Below are 25,971 nucleotides of genomic sequence, written 5' to 3' on the forward strand. Positions count from 1 at the left end.
GTTGATTTTTTAGTTGAGAACTTTAAAGCAAGAAAAATAATTGGCTGAATGAGTGAGAGAGGAATATTGAGGGAAAAACTGAGTTGTAGATATTGCAACTTTCAAACTATGGCCTATAAGTGGATGTCCACAAGTGGTGAATGTAAATATAACTTTTGGATGTTTAATGTATATTTTGTCAGATACTCCATGAGTACTTTTAATGAATTGTCTCATTTAATCCTCACATAACTCTATGAGGAAGGACACATTTTCTTCTGAGTTTTTCAGATGAGGGCTAAGGCCTCAGGCTTGTAAATCATTTCCTAAGACTTCTCAATCAGTAATGAAGTAGAACAGAGTCTTATAGAGAGCACTGACTGAATCCAAATCCCTCATTCTTAAGTCATGAAGCCATATTGTCTCTGTTCATGGAATAGTGTTTTGAGGCAACAACATCTGGTAGGACTCCTAGAGGAACATCTGGGATCTCACATCAGGAGACCCTTGATTATTACTTAGTGATTTACTTTGGAATACCTGATTTCTAAACTACCCTGGGCTCAAAATGTGAGGCTTAGAAATTCTTTTGGATTGCAGCAGGAGGCCAACTGGTAAGCTGGAAAGAACCTGCAGACTCATGGGAAAAGCAAGCAGTCTCTTGGGAAATAGCCAACTGAGTCATGAATTGAAATCCCATGACCATAATTAATTGGCTGTCTTTGCTTAATGTTTTTGAGTGCCCAATTTTCGCATCTGTAAAAAGGGGATTATAACACTGGCCTCTCAGGTCATATATGGGGATCAGCATAGACACCGAACTCTAACTGACTTATGGGCGTTCAACAGATCCTGACCCCTCCTTCCCTCTGCTTCCTAATTGGTAAGGATTCTTGTGATTTGTACTCCTTTGCAGTCGTGTTGCTAAACAGGACATTGGCAGAAATCTTCAGTCAAATTAGACTGTACAGACTATTTCATCTCAAAGACATCGGGATTTGTGGTCAATCTAGCTGGATACAGGTGATAAGGCCAATTTAGAACCTTGAAACACATCATTTTCTGTGCCCTAGTTGTGTGTGTGTGTGTGTGTGTGTGTGTAGTACTGAAGATAATAATTATACCACAGTGTTGTAATGGTTAATTTTGACAGTATATGGAAAGTAATTTTTTTGAAAATGATGAAGTGTTATCATAGTATCATTTATATTATTTGTACATTGCATTTGCACCAATATTTCATTTTCATTTTTCCCCCCAATAAGCACCTTTTATATAATACCTAAAATTTTTATATAAGACTAGTTATAATATAAGTTTATGTGTACATAAAAAGGAGTAATACATAATTGGATAAAATTAATCCTACTTAAGAATATCTTAGACAAACTTGAAGCTAGAAGTTGAGTTCTGTGTCTTTGGTGTGCCGTGCATTGCTTTAAGGTAAACTGCAGTCACCTGAGATTTAGCCAGCTGACACTGGATGTCACCATTGTACTATGCAATGTAGCTGCAGAAGAGGTGTGTTACTTAATATTCAGATGTAGCCATTCTCTTCCAAGGCTTGGAGATGTGTTAGCTTTCCCCTTTCTTTACCTAATTATCCTGTGATACTTTTTTTTTATAACTTACTTTTATAGTTTCTGATACCTAAGCTCTTTATATAATAGTGGTCAAGAACAAAGAAACTATATTGTTAGCTTGGGGCTGAGAAACTAAAATCTGAAAACTCAGGAACTATGCCCAAACCAGGAGCAATTCTTTGCTCCTGGTTGCAAAGAATTAACTAGAAGGATGTGGAGTTGCTCCTGAAATGGGTGGAAAAGTTGGAAAACTAGGTATGAGGAGTGTGTTAATACTTCAGCAAGATCAGCCTGCAGGAAAAGCAGATTAAGGTCCTTTTGGCATTGCCACGGGCTGGCCATTGGCCTTCCTGCTACTGAATGTGTGTCACTTTCTGTGAATGCTAACTGTGTTTTCACTGCCTCCAGCTTTACTAAGCCTGACAGCTAGTCTCCATGGACATTTCCATGGGGCGTACTCAGCTGGCTGCACCTAGGTGTTGTAGTGTGTGTGTGCCTCAGTTCCAGGGAATGAGGAGGAATGAGTGAGAGTTCTTTCCTGCATGACTCATGCAGATGGTCATTCCTCAGATCCAGGAAGGAGAGCCAGGCACTGGATAGGTAAACATGCCAAACCATAGTGTTCTTTAGCCAGCTGTGGCTGTCTCTGAAGCATCCCCCAGGCTGTATGACCGACTTTCTGAACTGAGCATGCAGCATCTATCTGACAGCTCCACAGATTTTGCTAGACACTGCCTAAAGTTCAACCCTTAGGGGGCCATTCCAGCCAGGCCTAGATCTGTTTTAATGTAGTGAATTAGAAGTCTCTATAGGTTTCAGACTACTTTTAGGAAAAAAAAAAAAGAAAGTGCCCTGCTACATTAAAAGAAAAAGAAAAGGCAATGGTAGGCTACGCAGAGTCTCATGGCATTCTTAAGCACTACTTGGAGTAAATTCCAGTGTCTGTTTTGTTTTCCCTTTTGCCTGGAGCCCCCTTCTTCAGATAGTGACTGGCCTGCATCTCCCTTCATTCCAGCCTTTTCTTCCAGTGCTACCTCCCAGCTGGCCTCCCTCGCCACTCCTCCCAAATAGCACCACCTCCCATTACCCTGATGTGCTTTGTTCTTACCTCTGCTACCACCTCCCATATTTACTTAAACATTTCATATCTGTCTTCCCTGCTGTACTGAAAGTCCCATGGAAACACTGTCTTTAGAGGCTCACCCTGTAGCCACAGCTCCTAACACAGTTTTGTTCAGTAAACATTTACTATAGGAAAGGATGAACAAGGGTTAAGTAAAGAAGGGAAACGCCTTTGTTATAGTTTCTAGACTATCAACAGTCCTTTCTTAGTTTCAGAGGGCTGCTCTAACCAAGTACCACAATCCCACTGGCTTAAAATAGACATTTATTATCTACTGGTTTTGGAGGTTGGAATTTTGAGGTCAAGGCCTCTGAAAGTTTGGTTCCCTTGAGGGAAAGAAGCTGTTTTATGCTTGTCCCATTGGTCCTGATGGTCTGCTGGCAATCTTTGGCAATCCTTGGCTTGGAGAAGCATCACCTCTGACTTCCTCTTCACATAGTGTTCTCTCGGTGAACTCATCTCTCTCCAGACTTCCCCTTGTTAGGAAGATATCAGTCATCTTGGAGAAAGGTCCACATTCCTACAGGATGCCTTCATATTTACCTTGCTAATTGCATCCACAATGATCCTGTTTCCAAATACAGTTACATTCTGAGATATTGGGGGTTAGACTTCAACCTGTGAATTTGGAGTGGGGCACAAGACAACCTCTAACTAAGCCTTACACATGTTTAATGTGCAATACTTCAGCTATTCTCTTGTCATTAAACACTTTAGTGGGGTTTAGTTGCATTATCCTGGGTGTCTAGTGATGTGTTGGTTTATCACATAGATTGCTTTGTAGATTGTGAGCTATTCATCAGCTGTGAGCATCATCGGTTGGGAATGTTTCAGTAATAAAGAATCACTACCCTGGATAGTCTTAAAAGCCCCAAAGAAAATTTGCCTTTATAGCCCAGCTCAGACTGCAGACTATTTAAAAAATATTACCTGGTACTTCCCTAAAACCACTCAGATTGCTTGTCAACCTTAATTATGGATGATGGACTCATATTTTATTTACTCACTTGATAATCATCTATTATATATTATATGTGCCAAATGCTTGACAAATATTAACTCACTAACAACCCCATGTTGATGACTATTGTTAATAATTAATCTTATCTAATTTTTTCCTTAATGTAACTGAGGCCCAGAGAGGTTAAGGAACTTACCCAACGTAGCAATTACTGGGTGGTAGAACAAAGCCATGAAACTAAGCAAGTTCTCTAAATCCTTTAGCTGTAAAAAGATCCAGTGTGTGACAGAACAAAGCAGAGCTGCTTTGGCTGAAGTTAAGGGGACAGAGCCCTGCTTGAAAAACCCCAGCCTAGGAAATACCTTCTCTTGGCACGGTACCACCTATAAGCTGTCTTCAATCCATTCTAGCATAAAACAAATAAAGTCTGTCCTCACTTTAATTAACTGATTGTGTTTTATTTTGAAAATTTTGTCTGCCTAATCTACCTCTGGCTGAAATAAAATGCTAACGTGGATTTTCCCCAGGATGGTAACGCCATATGGCAATTTGGACTTTGCAGGATTATGTTCCCCTTGGGTTTCTTCCTACAAATCAGGAACTGTGGGCACAAAAGTTTTCTGAACCAAAGAGAGAAATTGAGTTTCACAGGGATACAGCTGGATGTTATACTTTGCAACCAGATAGTCCTGACCTACCTCTTCCGTTGTGGGCTGCTTGATTTTTATGGTTATTAAGAATATAAAATAAGAGGAGCAATAATACTGATATTTATGGTGCTTCTGCAGCCAGGCATTTTCACAACTCTAGTGTTTTCACCCTTGTCTCAACAAATATGTAAGTCAAGGCTTAGATTCTGTGTAACTTATTTATCTGGAGAGGGGAAAGGGCCAGGTTTTTGAGAAAAAAATTGAGAATCCCTTATCAGAGATTAAAGATCAGAACTTTTTATATTAAGAATAAAAAATACACATGCACAAAAAAACAGAGAGGAAGGTCTATTTTAGAATGTCTGACATGAGGCTCAATGTTATTGTTTGTGAATGTGAGAGTAGAGTGGGTCTTTTCTGAAGATTCATTCATTTCTGTCACAAATGCCTCTTCTCATTTGCAAATGTACACAATGCATAACATGCAAAAAAAAAAAAAACCCAAACAAACGAGGAAATCCTTTATATGGGATTGTAGATAAAACAGGATTGAACTGGAGAAAAAACTCAACCCAAGCCAGATCGATTGCTTTACTTGCCTCTAATTTCAGACTACCTCTCCTCCCACTTCCTGCCATTCCCCAACCCAGGTGTGCTTTCCTGGAAAGCACCAGATAGTAAAAATTTCAGACTTTGCTTGCCATATTCTCTTTGTATTACAGCTCGACTGTGTGGTGTAGAGCCAAAGAAGCAGAGAGCATATGCAAACCAATGACCATGGTTGTGCTACAGTAAAACTTAATAGATGGACTCTAAATTTGAACTTTATATCTGCTTTTCACTTGTCATGGTTTGTTATTATTTTGATTTTCCTGAAACATTCAAAAATGTAAGAAGGGGTGTTTCTTTTGCTTTGAACATTTAAATGTTTTGGTCCAAGTTCTCAATCCTGGCAGAGATTTCAGAAAACTGAGGGAGAGCAGTATTTCCACTTTCGTTCTACACAAGCAGATTTTGAGAGTCATTGCTGCCAAGTCAATGTTAGCTGAAACAAATAGAAGCCGTAACTTCTGTGGGAGAGGATTTATAATAGAATGGAAAATTCTTGGCATGCTCTGTCAATTTCATTGAAGATTAAAAGATAAGTGCAGGACTTTGTGGAAACCCTGGAGGCTGATTTCAAAGTGATGCCGGCCAATGTAAAAATTCGCTGTGCCTTAAGCTGCATATGTCATTGCTAGATTTTAAATGTTGTTGTTGTTGGTTCTCTCTAGGAAAATTGGCCTTAGTGGGATGGAAATGCTGTTGAACTTGGTGTTAAAAGGATGAAGGTTTGAGTCTGGGCTCTGTTAATTTTACTCTGATCTTGGGTAAGTTAACATCACTATGGTAGTCTTAGCTTCCTTTTCAGTAAAATGGCTTTAATAATCTTTGTTTACATGTTTTTTAAATTATGGTTTATTTATCTATTATAAAAATTTCAAATAGAACAAAATGAACAGTATGTGCTTCCTGTCCAGCTTCAACAATTACCTATATTTTGCTAAACTTTTTATCTTTATCTCAACTCTAGTTTTTCCACCTTAGTATTTTGAAGTAACTCCAAATGTTATTAATAGATAAGATTTTCTAAAAGAATGTCATAATTCTATTATTGCAGAGAAATTACAAGGATGCTTTTTTTTTTTTTTTTTTTGGTGGTGGTGATACTGGGTTTGAACTTATTGGGTAAGCATGCCTACCACCACTTGATCCACATCTGTAGCCCACAAGAATTCTTTACTATCAACTTTTCCCAGCAGTCTAATAAAAGTCTTTTTATAACTGTTTTGTTTAAGGCAAGATCCAAACAAGATTTATATCTTGCATTTAGTCTTGTGTCGCTTAAGACTCTGAGTTCATGGCAGTTTTTAGTTACATTAAGATTGATTAATGAGGTCTTAGGTTAGTGCATCACTTATTAAACTTTCACATTTTTAGCTTTGGTTGATTATTGTTGCTTGGATCCATTACTTCATAAGGGATTGCAAATGGTAGATTTTCTAAGTGGATCAATCCTTTTGAATCATTAGCTGGAATTCTATAGAAAACTTTCCCTTATCAACTGTTTGGTTACTATGAAATACAGTTCATAAGTAAAGACAAGACTGAGTGAGGTTAGCCTGACCCAAAAGACCAAAAATCGTATGTTCTCCCTCATATGCAGACATTAGATCAAGGGCAAACACAACAAGGGGATTGGACTTTGACCACAAGATAAAAGCGAGAGCACACAAGGGAGGGGTGAGGATAGGTAAGACACCTAAAAAATTAGCTAGCATTTGTTGCTCTTAACGCAGAGAAACTAAAGCAGATACCTTAAAAGCAACTGAGGCCAATAGGAAAAGGGGACCAGGAACTAGAGAAAAGGTTAGAACAAAAAGAATTAACCTAGAAGGTAACACACACACACACAGGAAATTAATGTGAGTCAACTCCCTGTATAGCTATTCTTATCTCAACCAGCAAAAACCCTTGTTCCTTCCTATTATTGCTTATACTCTCTCTACAACAAAATTAGAGATTAGGGCAAAATAGTTTCGGCTGGGGTATTGAGGGGGTGGGGGGGAGAGGGAGGGGGCGGAGTGGGTGGTAAGTTCGGGGGTAGGGGCAGGGGGGAGAAATGACCCAAGCCTTGTATGCACATATGAATAAAAAAAAAGACAAATGCTCATTGTTTCTTTTCATTCTTTCTATATCTTCTTGTCTTCTTCCCTCCTTTCCTTCTCTTTTTGCTACTTTTTATTATAATTGCGGTCTGTCTCCTTTGAGTTGTTGCCTGATAATTTCTATAGGTGAATGATGAGGGCTGTTGGTGGTGGTGGGTTTTTACCTGTCATCATAAATTCAGGGATTTAAAATTTTTGATAGTTTTCAATCCATCATGGTCATTCCTGTTCAGGATGGCTTTCGTGTCTAATTTAAGTAGTATTTGATCAGTGTTTTTGATTGCTGGTGTGATTCAAGAGCTCACATGTACTTTGTAGATTTCTTACCTGTGACCAGAATCAATGAAAAAGTCCTAGTTTCTTTTTAGCAGCATATGATATAAAAAGAGAGCAGTCTAATCACAAGAAGTGCCAATTGGTACTATTTCTATATTTCTAGACTTTCAGTGGATAGAGGCAATATAGGTTATACATAGTATATAATGTATATAATATGTACATATAAGAAACCATTATTGTACACTCATAAATCCCAATCAGAGTGTATGTTTTTTACCCAACAGTTTGGTTTTATATTTTTTATTTTTTCCCTTGTGCTAAAAATGAATCTTAATAATGTTAAATCAATTATTTATTGGCTTTATTCTACAGTATACACCTAAGTATACACAAACACAAAGATGCATACACACAAATAGTTTCAAAACAACATCAATGTTTCCATTAACAATATTATTAGATAATATATTTTAAGATTGTTTTGCCATTCATTTTGTTTTCAGAATAAATATAGCCTAATATATAAGTAGTCACTGGTATACATTTTAAATCACTTGAAAAAAAATGTGATTATGCTACCAACTTGATATGCCCCTAAATTGATTTATTTTTGTTTGCTTCACTTTTTATTTTGTATGATTTATTTTAATTTTAAATTTTGTTTTATAACCATCTAGAATATTTAAATAACTCTGAGTCAGAACTGTAACAGATGGATTTTCCTCTGTTCATATTCCAACCTTTCTTATAGAAAATATAATATGTTTTGGATGAGGCCATTTAATTGCACAATACATCCTAAAGATGACTCCATAGCAGCAGTTTAATCAATCAGCCCTTTTTGTGTGGGCATTTGAGTTTTCCCCCCACCTTATGCTATTACAAATAGTTCTTTCTTAAAAAGCCTTTATAGACTGTAATTAAAATCACATACAGCAGTGTCATCACTGTATTTTTAGTTCCACAGACATTTATTGAGCTCTTACAATGTGCTAGAACATCCAGATGAATAAGACATGGACCCTACACTTAATGTTTTCAGTCGAAGATGATGCTGAATAAAAGAAAATATTCACATTTTTTCCCTCTGGGGTTATTCAGTTTTCAAATTTTTAATTATGATAGTTTCAGATAATATTGCTTTCATATTAAATTGATTTATTTATTAATTTAATAAATATTATTATTATTTATTTATTTACCAATGACTTATAATTTTTTGTCCTATATTTGATTACAGTGATAACTCCTTTAAGTTTATGAACTATATAATCAAACAAGTATGTTTTGCTTAGCTGATTTATTTTTTCTAAAAGCCAGAATTCACAATGGCAACAGTAACAGTGACCACGGAGTTTCCCCCAATGGGTAAGACAGAAGATAATTCTGCCTTGTATGAGTCTACATCCGCTCACATTATTGAAGAAACTGAATATGTAAGAAAGGTATGTGGGTACTGGAAGTCATTTCCATCGTATGATTTTTTTGAAGATAAATTCTGATATGGATTGGTGAGCTTTGTTTATCTCTCCATGGAATGTATGGAAAGGAACAAATCTAGTTTGGTAAATGACAGCCATAAATTTAAACACCTGGTCAGGATATGAACCTGATCTTACAATTGAAGTAAAATGATTTTAGTATAACTGAATAATGGGACGGGAGGGTTCAGAACACCTATAAATACTTAATTTGTCCCACCCTATTCGTGGCTGGATTTCCCACTGTTTTATAACCTATCCTAGTGGTTTCATGAGTGCTGATACTATGTTCCCAAGTAGATGTTTATGCTTCCTGATAAGTAGTCTCCCTCCTTACCTCATTCCTTTTCACAGTTCAGGGTAACTATTGCCAATGAATACATGTTGGTGTGTTACTTCATTAAAAATGTGAAATCTTTGGAGAACCCAGGATGGTAAGGGCTTATAAAAGGAGACATTGATATAAACTGTTTCTTAGAACAGATGGACAAATTCTGATTTCTATAGCTCATAACTTGTTCAGATCATCTAATTAAATTATCATTGAGTGTCTTGAAATTCCATGGATCATGACGACATGGGGCTTATATTTCATGCATAAATTTGTATGATCTCCTCTTAGTGATTATTCTGTAGTAATTACTTAATAGTAATTATTTTGTAGTAATTACTAGATAGCAATTATTTTGTAGTAATTACTAGATAGCAATTATTTTGTAGTGATTACCAAATAGTAATTGTTTTATAGTAATTACTAAATAGTAAATTAGCACTAAATTGCAATACAGAAATGAACTAAATGCATAGTATTAAATACTAATTACTAAATAATAATTATTTTGTAGTATAATATTTATTTAGGTTCTCATATTTTAAGTTTGTCTAAAAGAGATTCAAAGACTAAATGTTTACTTTCAGCAACCTAAACAGTGTCACCTGAAACACAATCAGGTTGGTGGCATCAAGATTAAATCTGACATTAGTATGTATGCACTACTTTCTAGACATAGCATATACCCTGTAGTTGGTAGAGAGAGAAAAAGCCATTTTTACATTAAATGACTTACCAAAAATAAAATATTTCCCCCTCTAGATTCGAACTACTCTGGAAAAGATCCGAAAACAAATGTTTAAGAATGAAATAGGACACAATAGTAGAAATCACAAACTGGAGGCGAAGGTAATGAATTCAGGAGAACTTACTTCTTATATTCCTTCAGAAAGATAGAGTAAAGCTCTATAGACTTTATTTAAGTAACTGTTCAGGTAGTAATTATTCTTTGAAGCTTTGAATGATGGGTGTCTTTTTGAAGATGTTAATTGCCCTGTGTGTGAAATGTTTAACCACAGATGTCATTAATAGGATCAGATTGAAATGGTCAGACCTTGCCTGAATATTTCTAAACAGGGCTTAATTTTCAAGGTACATAGGAAGATGTCAGACCAGCTAGGAGACATGGCAGCAACACTCCCTAATGACAGAAAAAGCTCTAAACTTGTCGCTTACCTAGGCCACACCATTGGACACATAGTTAAAGCTGTTTGACCTGAACAGGATGAGGATTTTGTTAGGCAGTCAATAATCTTAAATACAAGCCATCAAACTACTTTTAATATCAGCTTTATATACCTACAGTTGAGAAAACTGCACTTGTCTTGTCTGGATTGTTACAGGTTAAATCTCATCTGAGCCAAGAGCACCTTATCAATGTAACTGTATAGTATGCCTCAGAGAACACTAGAACACTGTGCAAAACACATGCAGAAGCATAGTCCCCTTTTGCATTCTTAGCTTCCAATCTAACACAGCTTGCCTCAATTATTTCTGAAAGTAAGTGCTCTGAAACTGGGAAGAAATAAGATTATGTTGGGGAGTGACATAAAAGATAAAAAACTCAGTTTGGGCCAAGCTGAGTTCTCTTAGATCTCCAGGGAATAGATGACTAGACACCTGATCCTGGAGTTGAGAGAGGATGGTTAAATGTGCAGCCTCAGGGCTCCCACCCAGAGTTCCTGATTCAGAATCTTCATCTTTAACCAGATCCATCACTAAGTGATTCTTATGCAGATTAAAGTTTGAGAAGCGCTGATCTATGACTTTTGTAGCCAGCAAACATTGCCAATTATGTACCTTCCACAGGTATCATTCTGCCAAATATTCTTTAGCAAACTAAAACAGAAAATAATTCCCTATGCATATACGGGAAGAATATAAACAAGTGTGTGCACCATGAAATCAAAACTGTGGCAGTGATGTTGAGGGAGGGTATTACCATTCTGTATTATATTCTTTATTTTTATTTCTGTAAATGCAGCAAGTATGTTGTAGTGGAAAGAAAATAGGCCTGTTTTTAAGCAGATTTGTACTCTAATTTTGGTTGTAGCCATAATTATAGGTATAACCATGCACAGGTTAAACTCTTATCTTTGATTTCATCACATGTATAATGGACATAGTGTCTTGTAGTGTTCTGAGTACTCAAAGGAATGTATATAAAGTATTGAAAAGATTACCTGGCATATTATAGGTGCTTAAAAGTAGAAGTTGTTATCATAATTGTTACATATATGTCATATAATAGTTTTTCCATCTGACTTGAGCTAAGTTGAAAGAATAGGTAAAGCACAGGATGGACGATCGAGAGGCTGTTCCATGAACCCTTGCACTTACTTGCTGTATAAACTCGGGTCTGATCCTCAGTTTCTGTACCTGTAAAATTGACAGGTTAAGTTGAATGTTTTCTAACTTCCTTTCTACCTTCATATGTCCATGATTCCAGGTATACTTTTAGTGAGCATGAGTTTACACAGAGTTACAATGCCAGTAACCCTGTTCTGATGTCTCTGGTTAAATCTTTAATAGGAAGTGATTGGAATGAAGCATCATTGAATATTATGCATTATAGCTATTAGGTCTCATTGTATTACCCTGTAATGCAATGTAGTAAAAATGAATTTATGTCTATGACTTTAGATAAAAAAAATATCTGATCTCATGGCTATTATGTCTCTTAAGATAAAGTTAGCAGTATATTTAAAACTGTAGGAGACATAAAAGATAGTAGTTCTATCTCTTTAAATATAAGACATAGTTCTACCTCTTTTAATATAAGAATCTGTTCAGATTTGATCAAATGCAGAGTCCAACTGCTTCATCTAGAATTCTCATTGATATTTGAGATTCAGAAGATATTGTTGTGCTAATCTGAATCCTCTTGGATATATGTAATACTGAGAGATATTTATTGTTGTCAAATTGCGTAGGGGAAAAGTGTAGTTAGTGCTATGATTTTCATGTTTGTCCATTTCAGCACTGTGGAAACATTCAAAATGGCTCTGATTCTGAAATGGACCCCTCTTGTTGCAGTTTGGAAGTACTCATGGAAAAAATGAGAGGAAAAGACCTGCAGCTATTACAGATGAACAAAGAGAATGAAGTATTGAAAATCAAGGTATGACTAGTAAGAGAGAGTTCAGATTTCATATTTTAACTACTGGAGCTAACTGATAGATTGTCAGCATTCATGTATCTACACCAGCAGAGACACCCACATACATCCACAGGTCCACACTTATGTCACAAATTCACAGAAGCATTTTTATACTTCACAAATTAAGTCTCACTGTTCTACTTTGGAGACTACTTTTATTACTGAATAAATCTTTACCAAAAGTTCAATGGCTATAAAGTTTCAGTTATGCAAGATGAGTAAGCTCAGAGGCCTGCTGTTCCATACCATGCTTCTATTTGACAGGGCTGTACTGTACACCTACAAATTTGTTTGTAAGAGGGAAGATCTTGTGCTGTGTGTTTTACAACAATAAATTTTAAAAAGCATTTGCATATTTAAAAATATTAATTATAGTCTTCCTAGTCAAATATCTCATAGTTTGTTTAATTAACTTCTTGTTGAGTGTTTTGTATTTTCCTTTTGAGGGAATTATTTTATATGCAGCTGTGCTATGAATCTCTTGGTAGGTAAATCTTTGAAGTCATCCTTGATTATTTCCTTAGGTTAAGTCCTTGAATGATTCATGACACTTGACCTTTACTACCGTACTACTCCAAACTTGTTCGTTTCCATTCAGGGTGATACTCCTGTTGGTATTCTTATGGACATCAATGATAAAAGGTTTGCACATACATGTATAAGCTGATGGGTGAGGTGGAGTTCTTTGAAGGGTGTATTGAGGCTTGGCCATGGCAAATACATCTGTATTCATGGCCCCACTCAATAGAGGGCTTCTCATTTTACATTTTCAGAGTTACAGACTGTGTTGTTAATTGGCTATCCAATTGTTCTGCCTTGAACTCTTCGTATTGGAAATGTCAGACATGCAGAGTAACTTTTTTCTCCTTAGCTGGAAGCCTCCAGAGAAGCAGGAGCAGCAGCTCTGAGAAATGTGGCCCAGAAATTATTTGAGAACTATCAAATGCAATCTGAAGATGTGAGAAAAAAGCATGAGGACAGTAAACTTTTACTCCAGGTATCAACTGGCAGCTTGTCTACTGGAGGACTGGCCCCACCTGAGCTAGTCTGGTCCCTCTTTCTGAAGGATTTAGATGTGAAACAAGCAATGGCCAAGTGGATTTGAAGTTTAGGGAGAAGGCAGGGCACCACTATTTTGTGCTGATTCCCCTCAACCCACTTGACTGGCACCAAATGTCACTGTGCTGCTGCAATGTCATTCTTGCCTCGAGCCCTGAGCAGCATAGGGTGTGGGAGGCAGGGCCTTCCTGTTTGGAGTTTGGAGTTGGCTGTACTGAGACTGGTTAGAGGCTCTACTCCTGACTCTGCCTTTGAAAAACAAGATACCCAGTTAGTGCTGATTCTCTGGACCTGGGTCTCTGGACAGATGGGTTCAAAATTATTTGGGTCTGAGAATACATTATTCTGATTAAAAAAAACAACAAAATTTCTGTATACACACATATTTTAAAATATATACTTGCAAACTCATACTTTTTTTTTCTATACTGTTAAATCTGAAGTATTGTATGCTAGTATCAATCAACAAAACTGTCTGAAAAATGTATTCTAGTGAGTGTAGGGAACTGGCTGGCATTTGTGCCTGGAGGTACACTGAACAAGTAATCGACCCTGCTAAAATGGGGCTCAGTCCCAGCCCAAGTAGCCTGGCAGGTAGGCCCACTTGGTGTTTTTAAGGATAGGCACTTTACTTTTTACCAGGAAATCTCAGGTTCTGTTAAATATAGACACAGATATTTGTGTACATATCAGATGGTCGTCAGCTGAAACACTCCCAACTGTGGCCTTTGGACACTTCTTTCCTGTGGCCTTTCAACTCCTACTATCTGCCTCATGAGTAAATCTTTAAGCACATGGGGATAATTATTTTGCTTTTATATCACCTTCTGATCAAAAAGAACACATTATAATTGTACAGATGAGATTTTTTTTTTGGTTCTAGATAATTTTAGTTGAGCAAAAGTCAAATATTTTGCTCTCCTTACATTAGTACCTCTCTTTTCATACCAGTTCAGAAGCTATGGTAATAAATGTAAACATTCTAGGAATAATATTTATACACTATTAATTCTCTGTTAATTTAGTGACTTTATCAGGTTTATTTTGAAGAAAACACTAAAGTCAAAAGAGTAATTTTAAACAACCATAAACCATTCATTCTTTTCATTAATTAGAAAATTCTATAGAGAAATAATCTGTGTATAGACTGATAAAAACAAAAGTCCAGCAACTGTTTTTCTGACCAAAGGTTAACAAGCTTGATAAAGAAGAAAAATTGAAACAGCATGTTGAAAATCTAAATCAAGTTGCTGAAAAACTTGAAGAAAAGCACAGACAAATCACAGAATTGGAGAACTTTGTCCAAAGGATGGAAAAGGTAAACCCCTCAAGAATTAAAGAGATTTCTTCCTGACAGGATAAGGTCAAAATGAAAGAAAACAACAGTCAAATAAATAGGATGTTAAGTCAAATAAGATAACATGAAGTGAAAGTGCTCTTTTACAAAACTTGGTCTTAGGAAGTACTCCATCATGCTAGTTTCTTCCCTTAAACATTTAATATGACCTGTACTACAGTTATTGATTTACCTCTACAAATACTGTGGTCATATCGTCATGTGTTACTTTCTCTTTGTGGTAAATGTGTGCCTTAGTTGAGACTGTCAAGAGGCATAATGGAAAAGATTACAAAGCCCATGTGTTTGGAGAAATAGTAGAGGAGACTCTAGTAATCTAGTAATGTAGTAGAGTTAGTGCCAACTGCATTTTGGCCACCCAAGACTACTTGGGGTTTATAAAAATGGATGGCAATGTGAGATAGTTCACATTGAGAAAAGCCATTCTAGATGCAACTGGAGGACATAATGTTAAGTGAAGTAAGCCAGGCTCAGAAAGACAAAAGCCACATGTTTTCTCTCATATGTGGGAGATAGACACAATAGAAATACAGGTTACACTAAGAGGAGGTCACTAACAGGAGAAGGAGGGTAAAAGAAGGAAGTTAAGAAGGTGAATATGGGTGATGCACTTTCTATTCAAGAATGAGTATAGAATATTTAAACTTGTTGAAATCTCCATAAGAAGGTAGAAAGGTGAAAATGAATTATAATACACATAAATTATAATACATGGAATCATCACAAGAAAACTCCCTGTAGAGCTATCTTAAACAAACAAAAATGCCTTTTTTCAAAAATGGAGAACAGGCAGGTAAAAAGGTCCTCTTTGGGGGTTGGTACCAGTGGGAGGGGGAGGATATACAGAAAGGGTGGAGAAGCCTGAATGTAGTAGAAATTATTATGTGTTCACGTATGAAAATGAAAAAATGAGACATGTTGAATCTATTTCAGGAAAGGAGAATAGTGTAGGGCGTGAATCCAACTATGATATATTGTAAGAGCTTCTGTAAACGTCACAATGTGCCCAAAGCACAATAATATAATAAAAAAAAGAAAAAGAAAAAAGGAAAGCCACTCTGTATGTGGAATTTTTGAAAGATATATTTATGGTATATTTATAGAAGAGTAATAATAGAAGAAAAATTATAAAAAACCTCATGCAGTACTCTTTTAAATTGCTGGCACTCCAAATACACACAAATGGTGAACACATAAATTTAATATGCCCACCTTTGAATTTAGAATTCAGACAAAGTTAGGAATATTATGCCTTTGTAGCAAGACAAATAGAAAATGGATGTCTTTGAAACTGAGTTGAAAGTAGATAAGAATATACACTTTGGCTTCTGGTAAATTTTACCTGATACATTTTTATATTTATTGTATTAATTTTCCAATTTGCCCCTGCTCTTCTCAGGCTTAATTTGTTCTTTAAGTCTACTTTGTGTTCATGCCATTTGAGAAATGTCACTTCAAAAGTATCACATTTTAATAGCATCAGGTTTAATAACAAAGGACCTTTAATTAGTTTAAAGATATTTCCAGAATATAAATGTGTTTGTGTGTGTATGTATGTGTGTGTGTGTGTGTGTGTAGCAGAGGATTAGACCCAGGGACTTTTCACATACTAGTCAAGCACTGTTCCACTGAGTTATATCCCCAGTCAAAATCCTAAAGTTTTATAACTAAATTCAATTCAATTTGTAATCTTAATGAAGATTCTATGAGAAATTTAAAAAAATTAAAGCCCCAACTTGACAGGATCTAATAGTGATAACATGCAACCCCAACTCTGATGTGCCATGGGTCACTGAGTGTTACTCTTTAGCAGAATCACTGGACTAGAATGTCCTTAAGCAGTTGGCTCATCCAGGCATGCCAGGTTGTAATTACGCTGTTTTAGGTAAACTTAAGTATTTGGTAGGGTGCTTGCTAGTGTTCATCCTATAATAGTTTAAGTAACCAAGACAGCATGAAGTATGTTGGCACTTAGGAAAGGTAGACAAATTCCATAACGCAAACACTTTGTCTAACCTAACAACTTGCTTAACTATTTTGTAATTTAAACTTAGACTTACAATCACCCTATCTCAAAACTAGAAACAATGGGTCAGGTTAGTGCCAGTTATTGCCCTGAACATTAATTTTAAAAAATGGGGGAAAATAATTTTTATCTACTAGCAATGCCAGAAAATTCTCTACAAGATGTGAGTTCCTCTGAAAGCTCTGTGGTGTATTTATTCCACTGTTCATTTGATATATTTGAGCACCTGCTATGTACTGCCCGGCACCGGGGACTGGAGATGTATTTGTAAATGAACTGGACATAGTCACCATTTGTGGAGATTATAATGTGCATAATTGAACAGTGTGGGGCTTAAACACCTTCCCAGATCTCTTGTTTTTAATTCTCATAGGAGATCCTTTGGGGAGGCTGAAAGCCCTGCTAAAGGTAAGGGAATGTACCCTAGAATAGGGTTTAGGGCTCAGATACTGGCAAGACATTTTTGGGAAGTGATAGCCTAGCTCCTGCCTTGATATTGACCCATAACTGGGCTGTCTCCAGGAACTCTGTGACACAGTAAGTGCCATTGCTCAGCAAGGCTGTGTGGTAACCTTCAAGAAGGCTCTAGTTCAGTGACTTCTAGGGTAGAGCTTATTAGGATGTCTCTGGACAATGGAAGTGAATTGACCTGGGGTGGAGGGGCAATCTGCCATTTTTTAAAAACACATTAATGTTTAAACATATTAGTATTTTTAAAATTAAAAATAGTTCATATTTGGAAAACAAGTAAAACCACAAAAGGTAAGGCTTCGCAATAGTCTTTGAAAAAGTTTCTCAGGTGGAGAGTACAGATCAGAACAGGGGTGCTGAATATTCTGTATTAACAGCAAAAAGACACAAGTTCAAAAATGAAGCAAAACTGAAAAATGTGCATCCTCAGAAAGGTTGATAAATATTGCCCTGGTGGTGGGTGCCCCCTGGAGAAGGGCTCATTTGCTACTCACTTGAACAAGGCCCTGCTCCAGTAAATAGCCATTAGTGGTATGAGGTCTGGTAATGAACACATTACTTAAAACCTCCACCATCTGTCCCACGTTAATCAGGAATGCAGTGAGAATGAATTCCGTACACACAGCGATAAGCTAGCAAAAAAGCCCAATAAGAGCATTTTAATATGGCATATGTTCTTTTTGCTAGCAGTGCAATTCTGTTGCATCATATTTATTTTCTAATCTCATTGATTTAGCTCCATTAGCATTTTAGAGTTCAAAGGCACTTTGGAGACAGACACCATCCCATAATCTTCCAGTTTCTAGTTTACAGCACTTTTCATTACTCCCCTTTCTTTTCTAAGGCTGGATAAAATGATATTCTGGGTTCCGAAGTCATTTGGATGTTAACATTTAGTAATGATTGAAATAGATGTCTCAGTGAGATCCTGAGCTCCACAGTGGTGTGGCATTGGAAACAGTGGGCTGCTGGCTGCTTAGGGCTGTGTGTGTTCAGAAGACTCTGCCTGAAAAGTGTCTTCTTTACCAAGTGTGAATTCTGTGCTGTCAAAGAGGAGCTGTAAGAGCCCACGCCAGATGCTGGAGGCCTGCCAGAGTAGAACATTTTCTTGTTTAGTTGTCTGTTCTCTTTGAACCCTGGCTATGCTATCCCATTAATCAAGAGTACATCAATTACAAAGAATGTTTGTTAAACACCATTTCTCCCACCATACAAATTCAAAATATATTATTTGTGATGTGTTTGTTTGATAATCCAAACATCATCATAAACCTGAAAGGTATATCCGTGACCCTTCAGAAATAATTTTCTCACTGTAACCTTTCAGAAATAAATTTCCCAGAGATAGTTTTCTCCAATTATCTCAACATTTAAACATAGGTAATACCTTCATTTTATGGATGTTCATAAAACTAAAAATAGGACTCATAAAAATATAGAATGACTATGCATCACATTCTTTATTCAGTTCACTAACTAATGGGTGAACCAGTAAGATGGCAAAACTGGTTTAAATAAAATATTGTGAAAACTGGCTACTTAGAGTCATTTTGGGGGAAAGGAGAATAGAAAAGGATTACTGTGTCAAATAAAAAAGAAGTGTTAATATTCTTTAAGGCAATTAAACCATAACCTTTGGGATTATCTTTTCTACCAGACAGAAATCTACAAATTAACATATGACTTCAGAGAGTCAGGTTTCTAATCAAGTAATAATAAAGTCAGACACAGGAGAATTTTCTGAAAGAACTAAATAATTATTGGGACAGATTCTTAAACAGTTACCCAATGTGATGATAAAACCACATGTTTTCTATTGCATTCATTTCCAAGTTTTGGTTAAATTTTCTTAATGATAAAGCTCAAAGATGTTAAAACCTTGGCCAAAATTTCAAAACCAGATTTGTCAAAAATATTTCTCATGTTTCTGCTACATGGCACTGTGTAATATCCACAATAATATTGCAAAAGGGTATGATTTAAAACAGCAGTGTAGATATCAGTCACTTCTATCTACATTGCCAATACCAATTTCTGCCTTTTTACAGTCTCTTGTGGTTCTTCTCCCTAGCTTCTCACTGAACCAGCCAACCCAAACTCCAAAATTCCTTTTCTCAGCGTGTTGCCTTTGAATACACAATAAATGTAATTATCCCAGCTTGGTTTTCCATGGACTTGTCTGTTTTCCTTTGGGATGAAGAGTTTGGTTTAATAATTAAATTATGCCATTTTAAAAGATATTCTTTATCAGTGTCATAGTTCCTCTGGGATCCTAATTAGGGAGTAATTTTTAGCGTTTATGACCTTTATCCCTCATTAAAAATACATTTACTACTCCACCACTTTCTGACAGATGCCAGAACAGGTAGAAGTACTGAGTGATATCCCTGGATACCAGCAATTCTCCTACTGTATAAGAGGCAGGTGCAGTCATGGGAGAGTCTGAGCGGGGGTGGATGGAGGAAGTGGACGGAGAGGTTGAGCCACACTGTGGCGTCATTTCAGCCGTGGGCTAAAGGAAGAGCAAGCTGTGCGTGTAGGTGATGTATGAAAGATCTACTCTTGACCCACCATTTTGTTATTTGTAAAGCACAGAAGACAGGGTCTGACCAGGCTTCCTTGGGATGTATTGTAACAGCTAGCATAAAATGAGCTCTTAGCTCAATCTGTATTTCTAATATTGCAGGAGTCATCTTTTGTGAACAGTTTTGCAAGAATGCCTTACCAAACACATGTGTACACAGACATACACACATGAAAACACAAAAACAAAAATTGTATCTTATTTTCTCCTAGGAAAAGAAAGCATTACTAGAAAGAAAATTGTCTTTGGAAAGCAAGCTGCTGCAACTCAAATCCAACGCTTCATATACTAAAAGGTTTGCAAACTTATTTCCTAAGTCAAAGCAGTTCCTGTTGTCTTTCCTTTCCTCTGGCACCAGTGTTCAGATGTGCTTTCCACTCCCCAGGGAAGTAGGACAACTATTAAGTGTAGGAGGGAGGAGGAGAATTTTTAAGATTAATAGCTCCCCTTTCACATGTACTGAGGAAGCAGGGCTTAGAGTTCACTGGGGATCCCAGTGATCCAGTGGGAGCATTAATTCTTCTGAACAGTGAGTAAACCTGACACTTCCCCATTTATCTTTGTTGCTACAGATAGTGGGGATGCCTTCATCCCCCACGCTTCTGTGTTGGTTAGTAGGTCTCTTTTACCACCTGCATTAAACTGGTGAGCCCACAAGTGAAATTCTGAGTCTGTGGGTCTCTTCAACTCTGTGAAGGAAATACTATGAAAAAATCTTTAATTGTTTGCACTCACTCATACTCATAATTATCAATCAGTCACATTACTTAGTATGCAAGGGTGGGGGTGGCTTTATGGTTATCACAACCCCTGTCCTACTCAACTGCCATTAGGAAATCCTCTGGACTATTAGGTTATAACTCATATCACAGACATTTTCTGAGATTTTTCTCTCTTTTTTTCTTTCACAGTCATCATGGTATGTTCTGATGTAAAGATATTGCATTCAATGTCAACTCTGTTTTAACATCTTAGTTCATCCATCTAGAACTTTCACTCCCTAGGTTATATACTAGGGTATGAGACTCACTCATAAGAGCCTCATGAGGGGCAAGTTCATATTGTCATTTATGCAATAATATATGTGCTGGGGACCAGTGGCTCACACTTGTAATCCTAGATACTCAGGAGGTAGAGATCAGAAGGATTTCAGTTTGAAGCCAGCTTGGGCAAATAGTTTGTGAGACCCTATCTTGAAAAAACCCATCACAAAAACGGGCTGGTAGAGTAGCTTAAGGTGAAGGCCTTGAGTTCAAACCTCAGTACAGTAAATATATATATATATATATATATATATAGTATTTATATATATATATGCAAATATCCTTCTTTCTTGATCATGTGACCTCTCTGTTTCCCTGTCCTTTCATCTCACCTCTCTGCCTCTTTGTATCTCTCCTTATATGTTGTGCTTTCTGTCTGATTCACAATCATGCATTTTTGACCACATATGCCAAAAACCAGAAATGGGCTGAGCTTGACAGTTGGACACACATATTTGAAACATGCTGGCATACTAATAAGTTATTAATTTTTTTATTTCCTTCTCTGTGAACAAGCATAGAACCCGACAAGGTGGATTCTATGACAGTTGTGTGGCACTGTGTGCTTCTTGGTAAAGAATGAAAGGACTGCCAAGGGCATCCTTAAATTATGGAATTTCAGATATTTGTTATTTATTCTAAGTGCATTATTGGCTTCTCTCTCTCTCTCTCTCTTTTAATATAGAGAGCATTTCCATGTAGTAGAACTACAGGCTTATACAATGTGTCTTCCATTAAGGGTCCAGACAGTCTGAGTTTGATGTTTTTGTTTGATTGTTTTACTGATAATAGGATTTTTGTGAGTCTTTGAGCCAACAGTGTAATCATTTAAAATGACCAAGCTAATCTATTCTTTCAGTTCTGTTTGTTATATGTGAGCAGTTGTCATAAGGAATTCTCAAAAAGCTCTTAAGGAGGTTTTAGAAATTTCTTGAGGCATATGGGTGGTTTGTGTTTGAACATACAAGCTTATACAATTTTCATAGATTGTAAGCATCACAAATATTTATCTTACTTATTTCCTTTTCTGAGCTGTATGTAGGGATATTCATTTTACTAGGTGACAACAAAGTGAAATTAGTATGAATCAGACTCTTTAGTTTAGAGCAACAGAGGTTTGGTTAAACTACTACAGATAATGGGATTTCTCTTAGGCTGAGATTGGAGAGCTACAGCCAAAAAAAGAGGTGGAAAGTTGAAAGATTTGTTTTCTTTTAAACAGGGTAAATTCTGTATTTCTATTACCATTGCTTCTATCTAATATGTATAGTGCTTTGCAGCTTACAGAGTAATCCTGTGTACCTTATTAAACTTAATCCCTCCCTTGACCTTCCAAAAAGGGAACTGAGCTTGTAACTGGTTAAGTGACTTGTCGAGATACTTGGCCTTTCAGAAGTTGTAGGGTTGGGAGTTTGGATCGAGTATTCTCATATTTAGCAAGGCCTTTTCATCCTGCTATGGAGGCTTTTTGCCTCCTGTGGTTCATTTCTGGAGACCTCTGAAGTCCACTTGTCCCTCTGCTTTGCTACCTCACGTACTACACAGGCTCTTTTTATCTTTGGGGAAAGCACATTGGAACTGGTAAAATTAAGCAGTGTTGACTCCTCCATTTAATTAAGGGTTGCTCAGCATAACAAGGTCCTCTGGGGAGGAATGACTGTCTCAGAGCTGAGGTTGGAGGTCAAAGCTACTCACGTTATTCATTTCTCTTTGGTCGTCTAGAGACTCTCTCAAGCCATCCCTTTTGTCCCACCACTGGAAATAACAACGAAAGGATTTTGATAAGCAATAAAAAAATCATTCTTGAGTTTTGTTGCAATGTGAACAGAGCCTATATCTGTGCTAATTTTTCACTTTGATCTGGCTAGGAGATGGTAAAAACCTGACCTCTTCTATTCTCATGGTTGTGATTCTCAGTTACCCACTTTTTCTTTTGGGATCCACACTCAGTGATGTCTACAGCCATGGAGGTCTAAAGAAGCATTAGATCCTTGAGAGGCAATCTTTGAGTCCCTGTAACTAGAGTAGAAGTCTTTCATAGCTTCCGTGAAGTTCTAGGATGCTACCAATCTCACCATCTTCTCTCTCAAGTGGGAATTCTAACTAGGGTTATACATATTTCCAATACCTGGGTAATGTATGGTGTACCCAGAAGTAGACTATTTGGAGCATGCAACATAGTTTCAGTTGCCCCTTTTACTTTCCTTTTATCACAGTATTTATTCTTTTATTTCTTTTGGAATTTTTCCTTCCCGTGACATCAGAATGCATTAATCCCCGGTAATAAGTGTAATTTTTACCTGAAAGGTTATTTCTTGGGATTGATTTATAATCATGGCAAGGCTTATATTATTTATAAATTTATAACTGTTTATTTATGTACCCTGGGTTCTAAGAAAATTAAAAATTGTTCATAAAAACTATATTAAATATATCACAATTACTTAAATTGGAAATAAAATAGAGGGTGACGTCAAGAAAGTACAAGAATTTCATGTGGTCAATCTATAAAATAAAGCATATATATTAAATAGACTTACAGTAGAACACTGGCTCAATTTAAAATTTTCTAGCAGCCAACACAAAAAGGAAATTATGATTAGTTTTATGATTTATAATATTCATATGACTAAAACTAACCAGTTCTTAGGAGGAGTTCAATTTATTCTAATATATCCCTACAGCCAGAAATTGTTCAGAGAAGGTTCATGAAGAATAACCTAAATAATGTCTTCATTTAAATCATAATAAACACGGAAATGATGTCTCAAAACATCTTCTTAAGAAGGATAGCATTATGCCAACCAGCAATTCAGTCAAAACCATTATAACAGTGAGGAGCAGAGGGCAATGTGGCAACATCCAATGAAGGTGGCATCTAATTGTATAAGTTAACTCAAAGGGCCCTGTGAGGAATAGATGAAAAAACAGCCCTCCATGAACTCAGGTTCCCCCCACCAAGCTTTGACAGACATTGGACAGTACGGAAGTTGAGGATGGATCTCCTGTCAAGTACTTACTCTAAGATCATTTAGTATTGCTAGATAAGGGTAAAGGCATTTGTTCTCTTATTTCTGCAAGTTAAAGATAGGATTCACTTCCTTTCTTAAATGCTGCAGAATATAATAGGAAGAGAATGGTCCTCTCTTAACTATCCCTCAGTGATGAGTTGAGGGAGAATCCTCAATATCCTGCCTAAAAGGCAAAGGCTGAATTTCTGCTCTCTTTGTGTAGGGACTCCTTTTTTCTCCTCTTTTTGTTGTCTGCTCCTGTTGACATTCTGACTGCCAGCTTTTTTATCTTCAAGTCTGGGTGGGATATGAGGCAAAAGGAAAATGCAGAGAGCTTGCCACTATTTTTCCTTGAATCTTTGAGTGCCAAGCCAGTCTGCATTCTTCCCTTCACTGTTGAGAGTCTTCATATGCTTGCTATATACAATACCCAGGATGTTTATTTGTGTCTTCAGGGAAGAGTAGGGAAAACTATGTCTTCTACTTCTTCTCCAAAGCCTAAACTTTTTGGTTCTCTTAATGTCAACTTTTATTTTTATTCTATTGCACTGTAGAGGGAAAGCATTGATCAAAAATTGTATTGAGATGCTGAGAGACAGAGCATGAATCCTAGATACAGGCGTTTGTTAGAAATATTTTGCCTCGATTTCTGGGATTGCCTTTTCTTATGTTTTCTTCATGTATTGCTTGCAAGCCTCTTTTGTAAGACTGAATGATTTAGTGGAAAAATAAGTAATAAAGCTTAAAGGATAAGGAGTGTTCGACTTGTAAGGATTACCTGCAATGTCCTTTAGTCACTCTTCTAGTGTATGAATGGAGACAAGGTAAGCCTCAAAGTCCTGAGTTCTCAAGAGAACTTCTTGAAATACTTTTCTTCATCCTTAGATTGCTTTCACATTTTTATTTATTTACTATGAACTTTATTATAATACCTTTGAGAAACTCGTGGGAAAATGTTCTGAGCTTGGTATTTTTGGTAACATAATATCCACCTCTTTCCAACCCATCTTTTTTCCTGCCTTTGACTCTAGTGTTTTTGGGTCATGGGACACAATGAGGACTATTTTGAATAGTCATTAACATCACAATATTTTTTAATTGTAGGCATATTCAAAGTGAATTTGCTTCTGTAAAGTATCTAGAGCTCTTTTACATTACTTCTTAGGGACGTCCTGAGTCTGACCACTAAGTGGGCCATTGCTGCTCTTTCTTTCTTTTTCCTTCCTCACTAGAGTAATTTTGAATTTTAGTACCAGCTATGAACCAGCTTCCTACTATCCCTCTGTGCCATTTTGATCCCTCATGTCCTTAACTTGACTTTTCCTAGTTCTTGAAGATTTTACATCTGAGATTTCTGGTCTTCCCTATCCTCTGAATGTCCTCAGCAACTTCACTCTTCGAGGGTGAGCATCACCCACAGATTTCTCAGAAACTCCCCTCATGTGCTCCCAGTCTTCCCCAACACCTAAGGATTCTTAAGGTTCCTCTGGGCTGTGAGCCCCTCTCACTGTCACATTGGAATGTGTGCAGACCTCCAAAGTCTGCTGTTTAAGACAGGCTCTGAGTTTCCTACCTCAGAGACATGAATCTCAGCCTCTGGGGTCCTATAATCTCAAACTCCTGTGCCCTTGGTAAGGAAGCCACTGACACTCAAACCCAGAGACAATTGAAATCTGATGTTAATACATACTGGTCTTGTAGAGGCCAATCCTGAACTTGCACTGTAGAAATGCTGAGTTACCAATCATATGGGAATAAAGCATTTTTCTCCGAATCCGGCATCCAGCTTATTTCTTTTCAAACACTTCTTCCCAAATTCAAACAATGAATTGCACATTGACATGATTCCATTTTGCCATTGTCTTTCTCTAAGATAAAGAGTGGGATAAATTTTCTGTTGGGGTCAGGGTCCTTTAAAATGATCATATTATAAAAAACATGGAAAATTGAGGCACTATTAAACTGGAAGTCTTTCTTCAGTCTAAGTTGACAATCTGTATTTTTTTCCATACCTTTTCTTAATATGATAGTTGCTTAGCAATCTGGTAGTTACATAACATGCTAGTTGAGTTGGGGACAGTGGGGTTTAGCTGTGAAATTTAGTTTGATAGGCATGATAATCAGGCCTGTTTTTAGGACATGAATACTTGGTACATATACTTGTT

General features: G+C 36.8%; 1 protein-coding gene across 8 annotated transcripts in view; it reads left to right on the forward strand.

Annotated features, from left to right (window-relative positions):
• Positions 1-25,971, forward strand: part of Ccdc68 (coiled-coil domain containing 68) — a 59,297-nt gene that overhangs the window by 14,353 nt on the left and 18,973 nt on the right. For 5 of the 8 annotated variants that reach the window (XR_012447025.1, XM_074069787.1, XM_074069783.1 and 2 more), the window contains exons 2-8: positions 5,571-5,666; positions 8,600-8,728; positions 9,858-9,944; positions 12,076-12,216; positions 13,127-13,252; positions 14,504-14,632; positions 19,965-20,047. Coding sequence is in view for 7 of the 8 variants with exons in the window: in XM_074069787.1 (XP_073925888.1) it covers positions 8,612-8,728; positions 9,858-9,944; positions 12,076-12,216; positions 13,127-13,252; positions 14,504-14,632; positions 19,965-20,047 (683 nt within the window). In the remaining variant the exon portion in view is untranslated. The remainder of the gene's footprint in view (positions 1-5,570; positions 5,667-8,599; positions 8,729-9,857; positions 9,945-12,075; positions 12,217-13,126; positions 13,253-14,503; positions 14,633-19,964; positions 20,048-25,971) is intronic. The other 3 variants (XM_074069786.1, XM_020166825.2, XM_074069785.1) reach the window with 1 other exon arrangement.

This window comes from Castor canadensis, chromosome 4 (assembly GCF_047511655.1).
Source record: "Castor canadensis chromosome 4, mCasCan1.hap1v2, whole genome shotgun sequence".
NCBI classification, from domain to species: domain Eukaryota; kingdom Metazoa; phylum Chordata; class Mammalia; order Rodentia; family Castoridae; genus Castor; species Castor canadensis.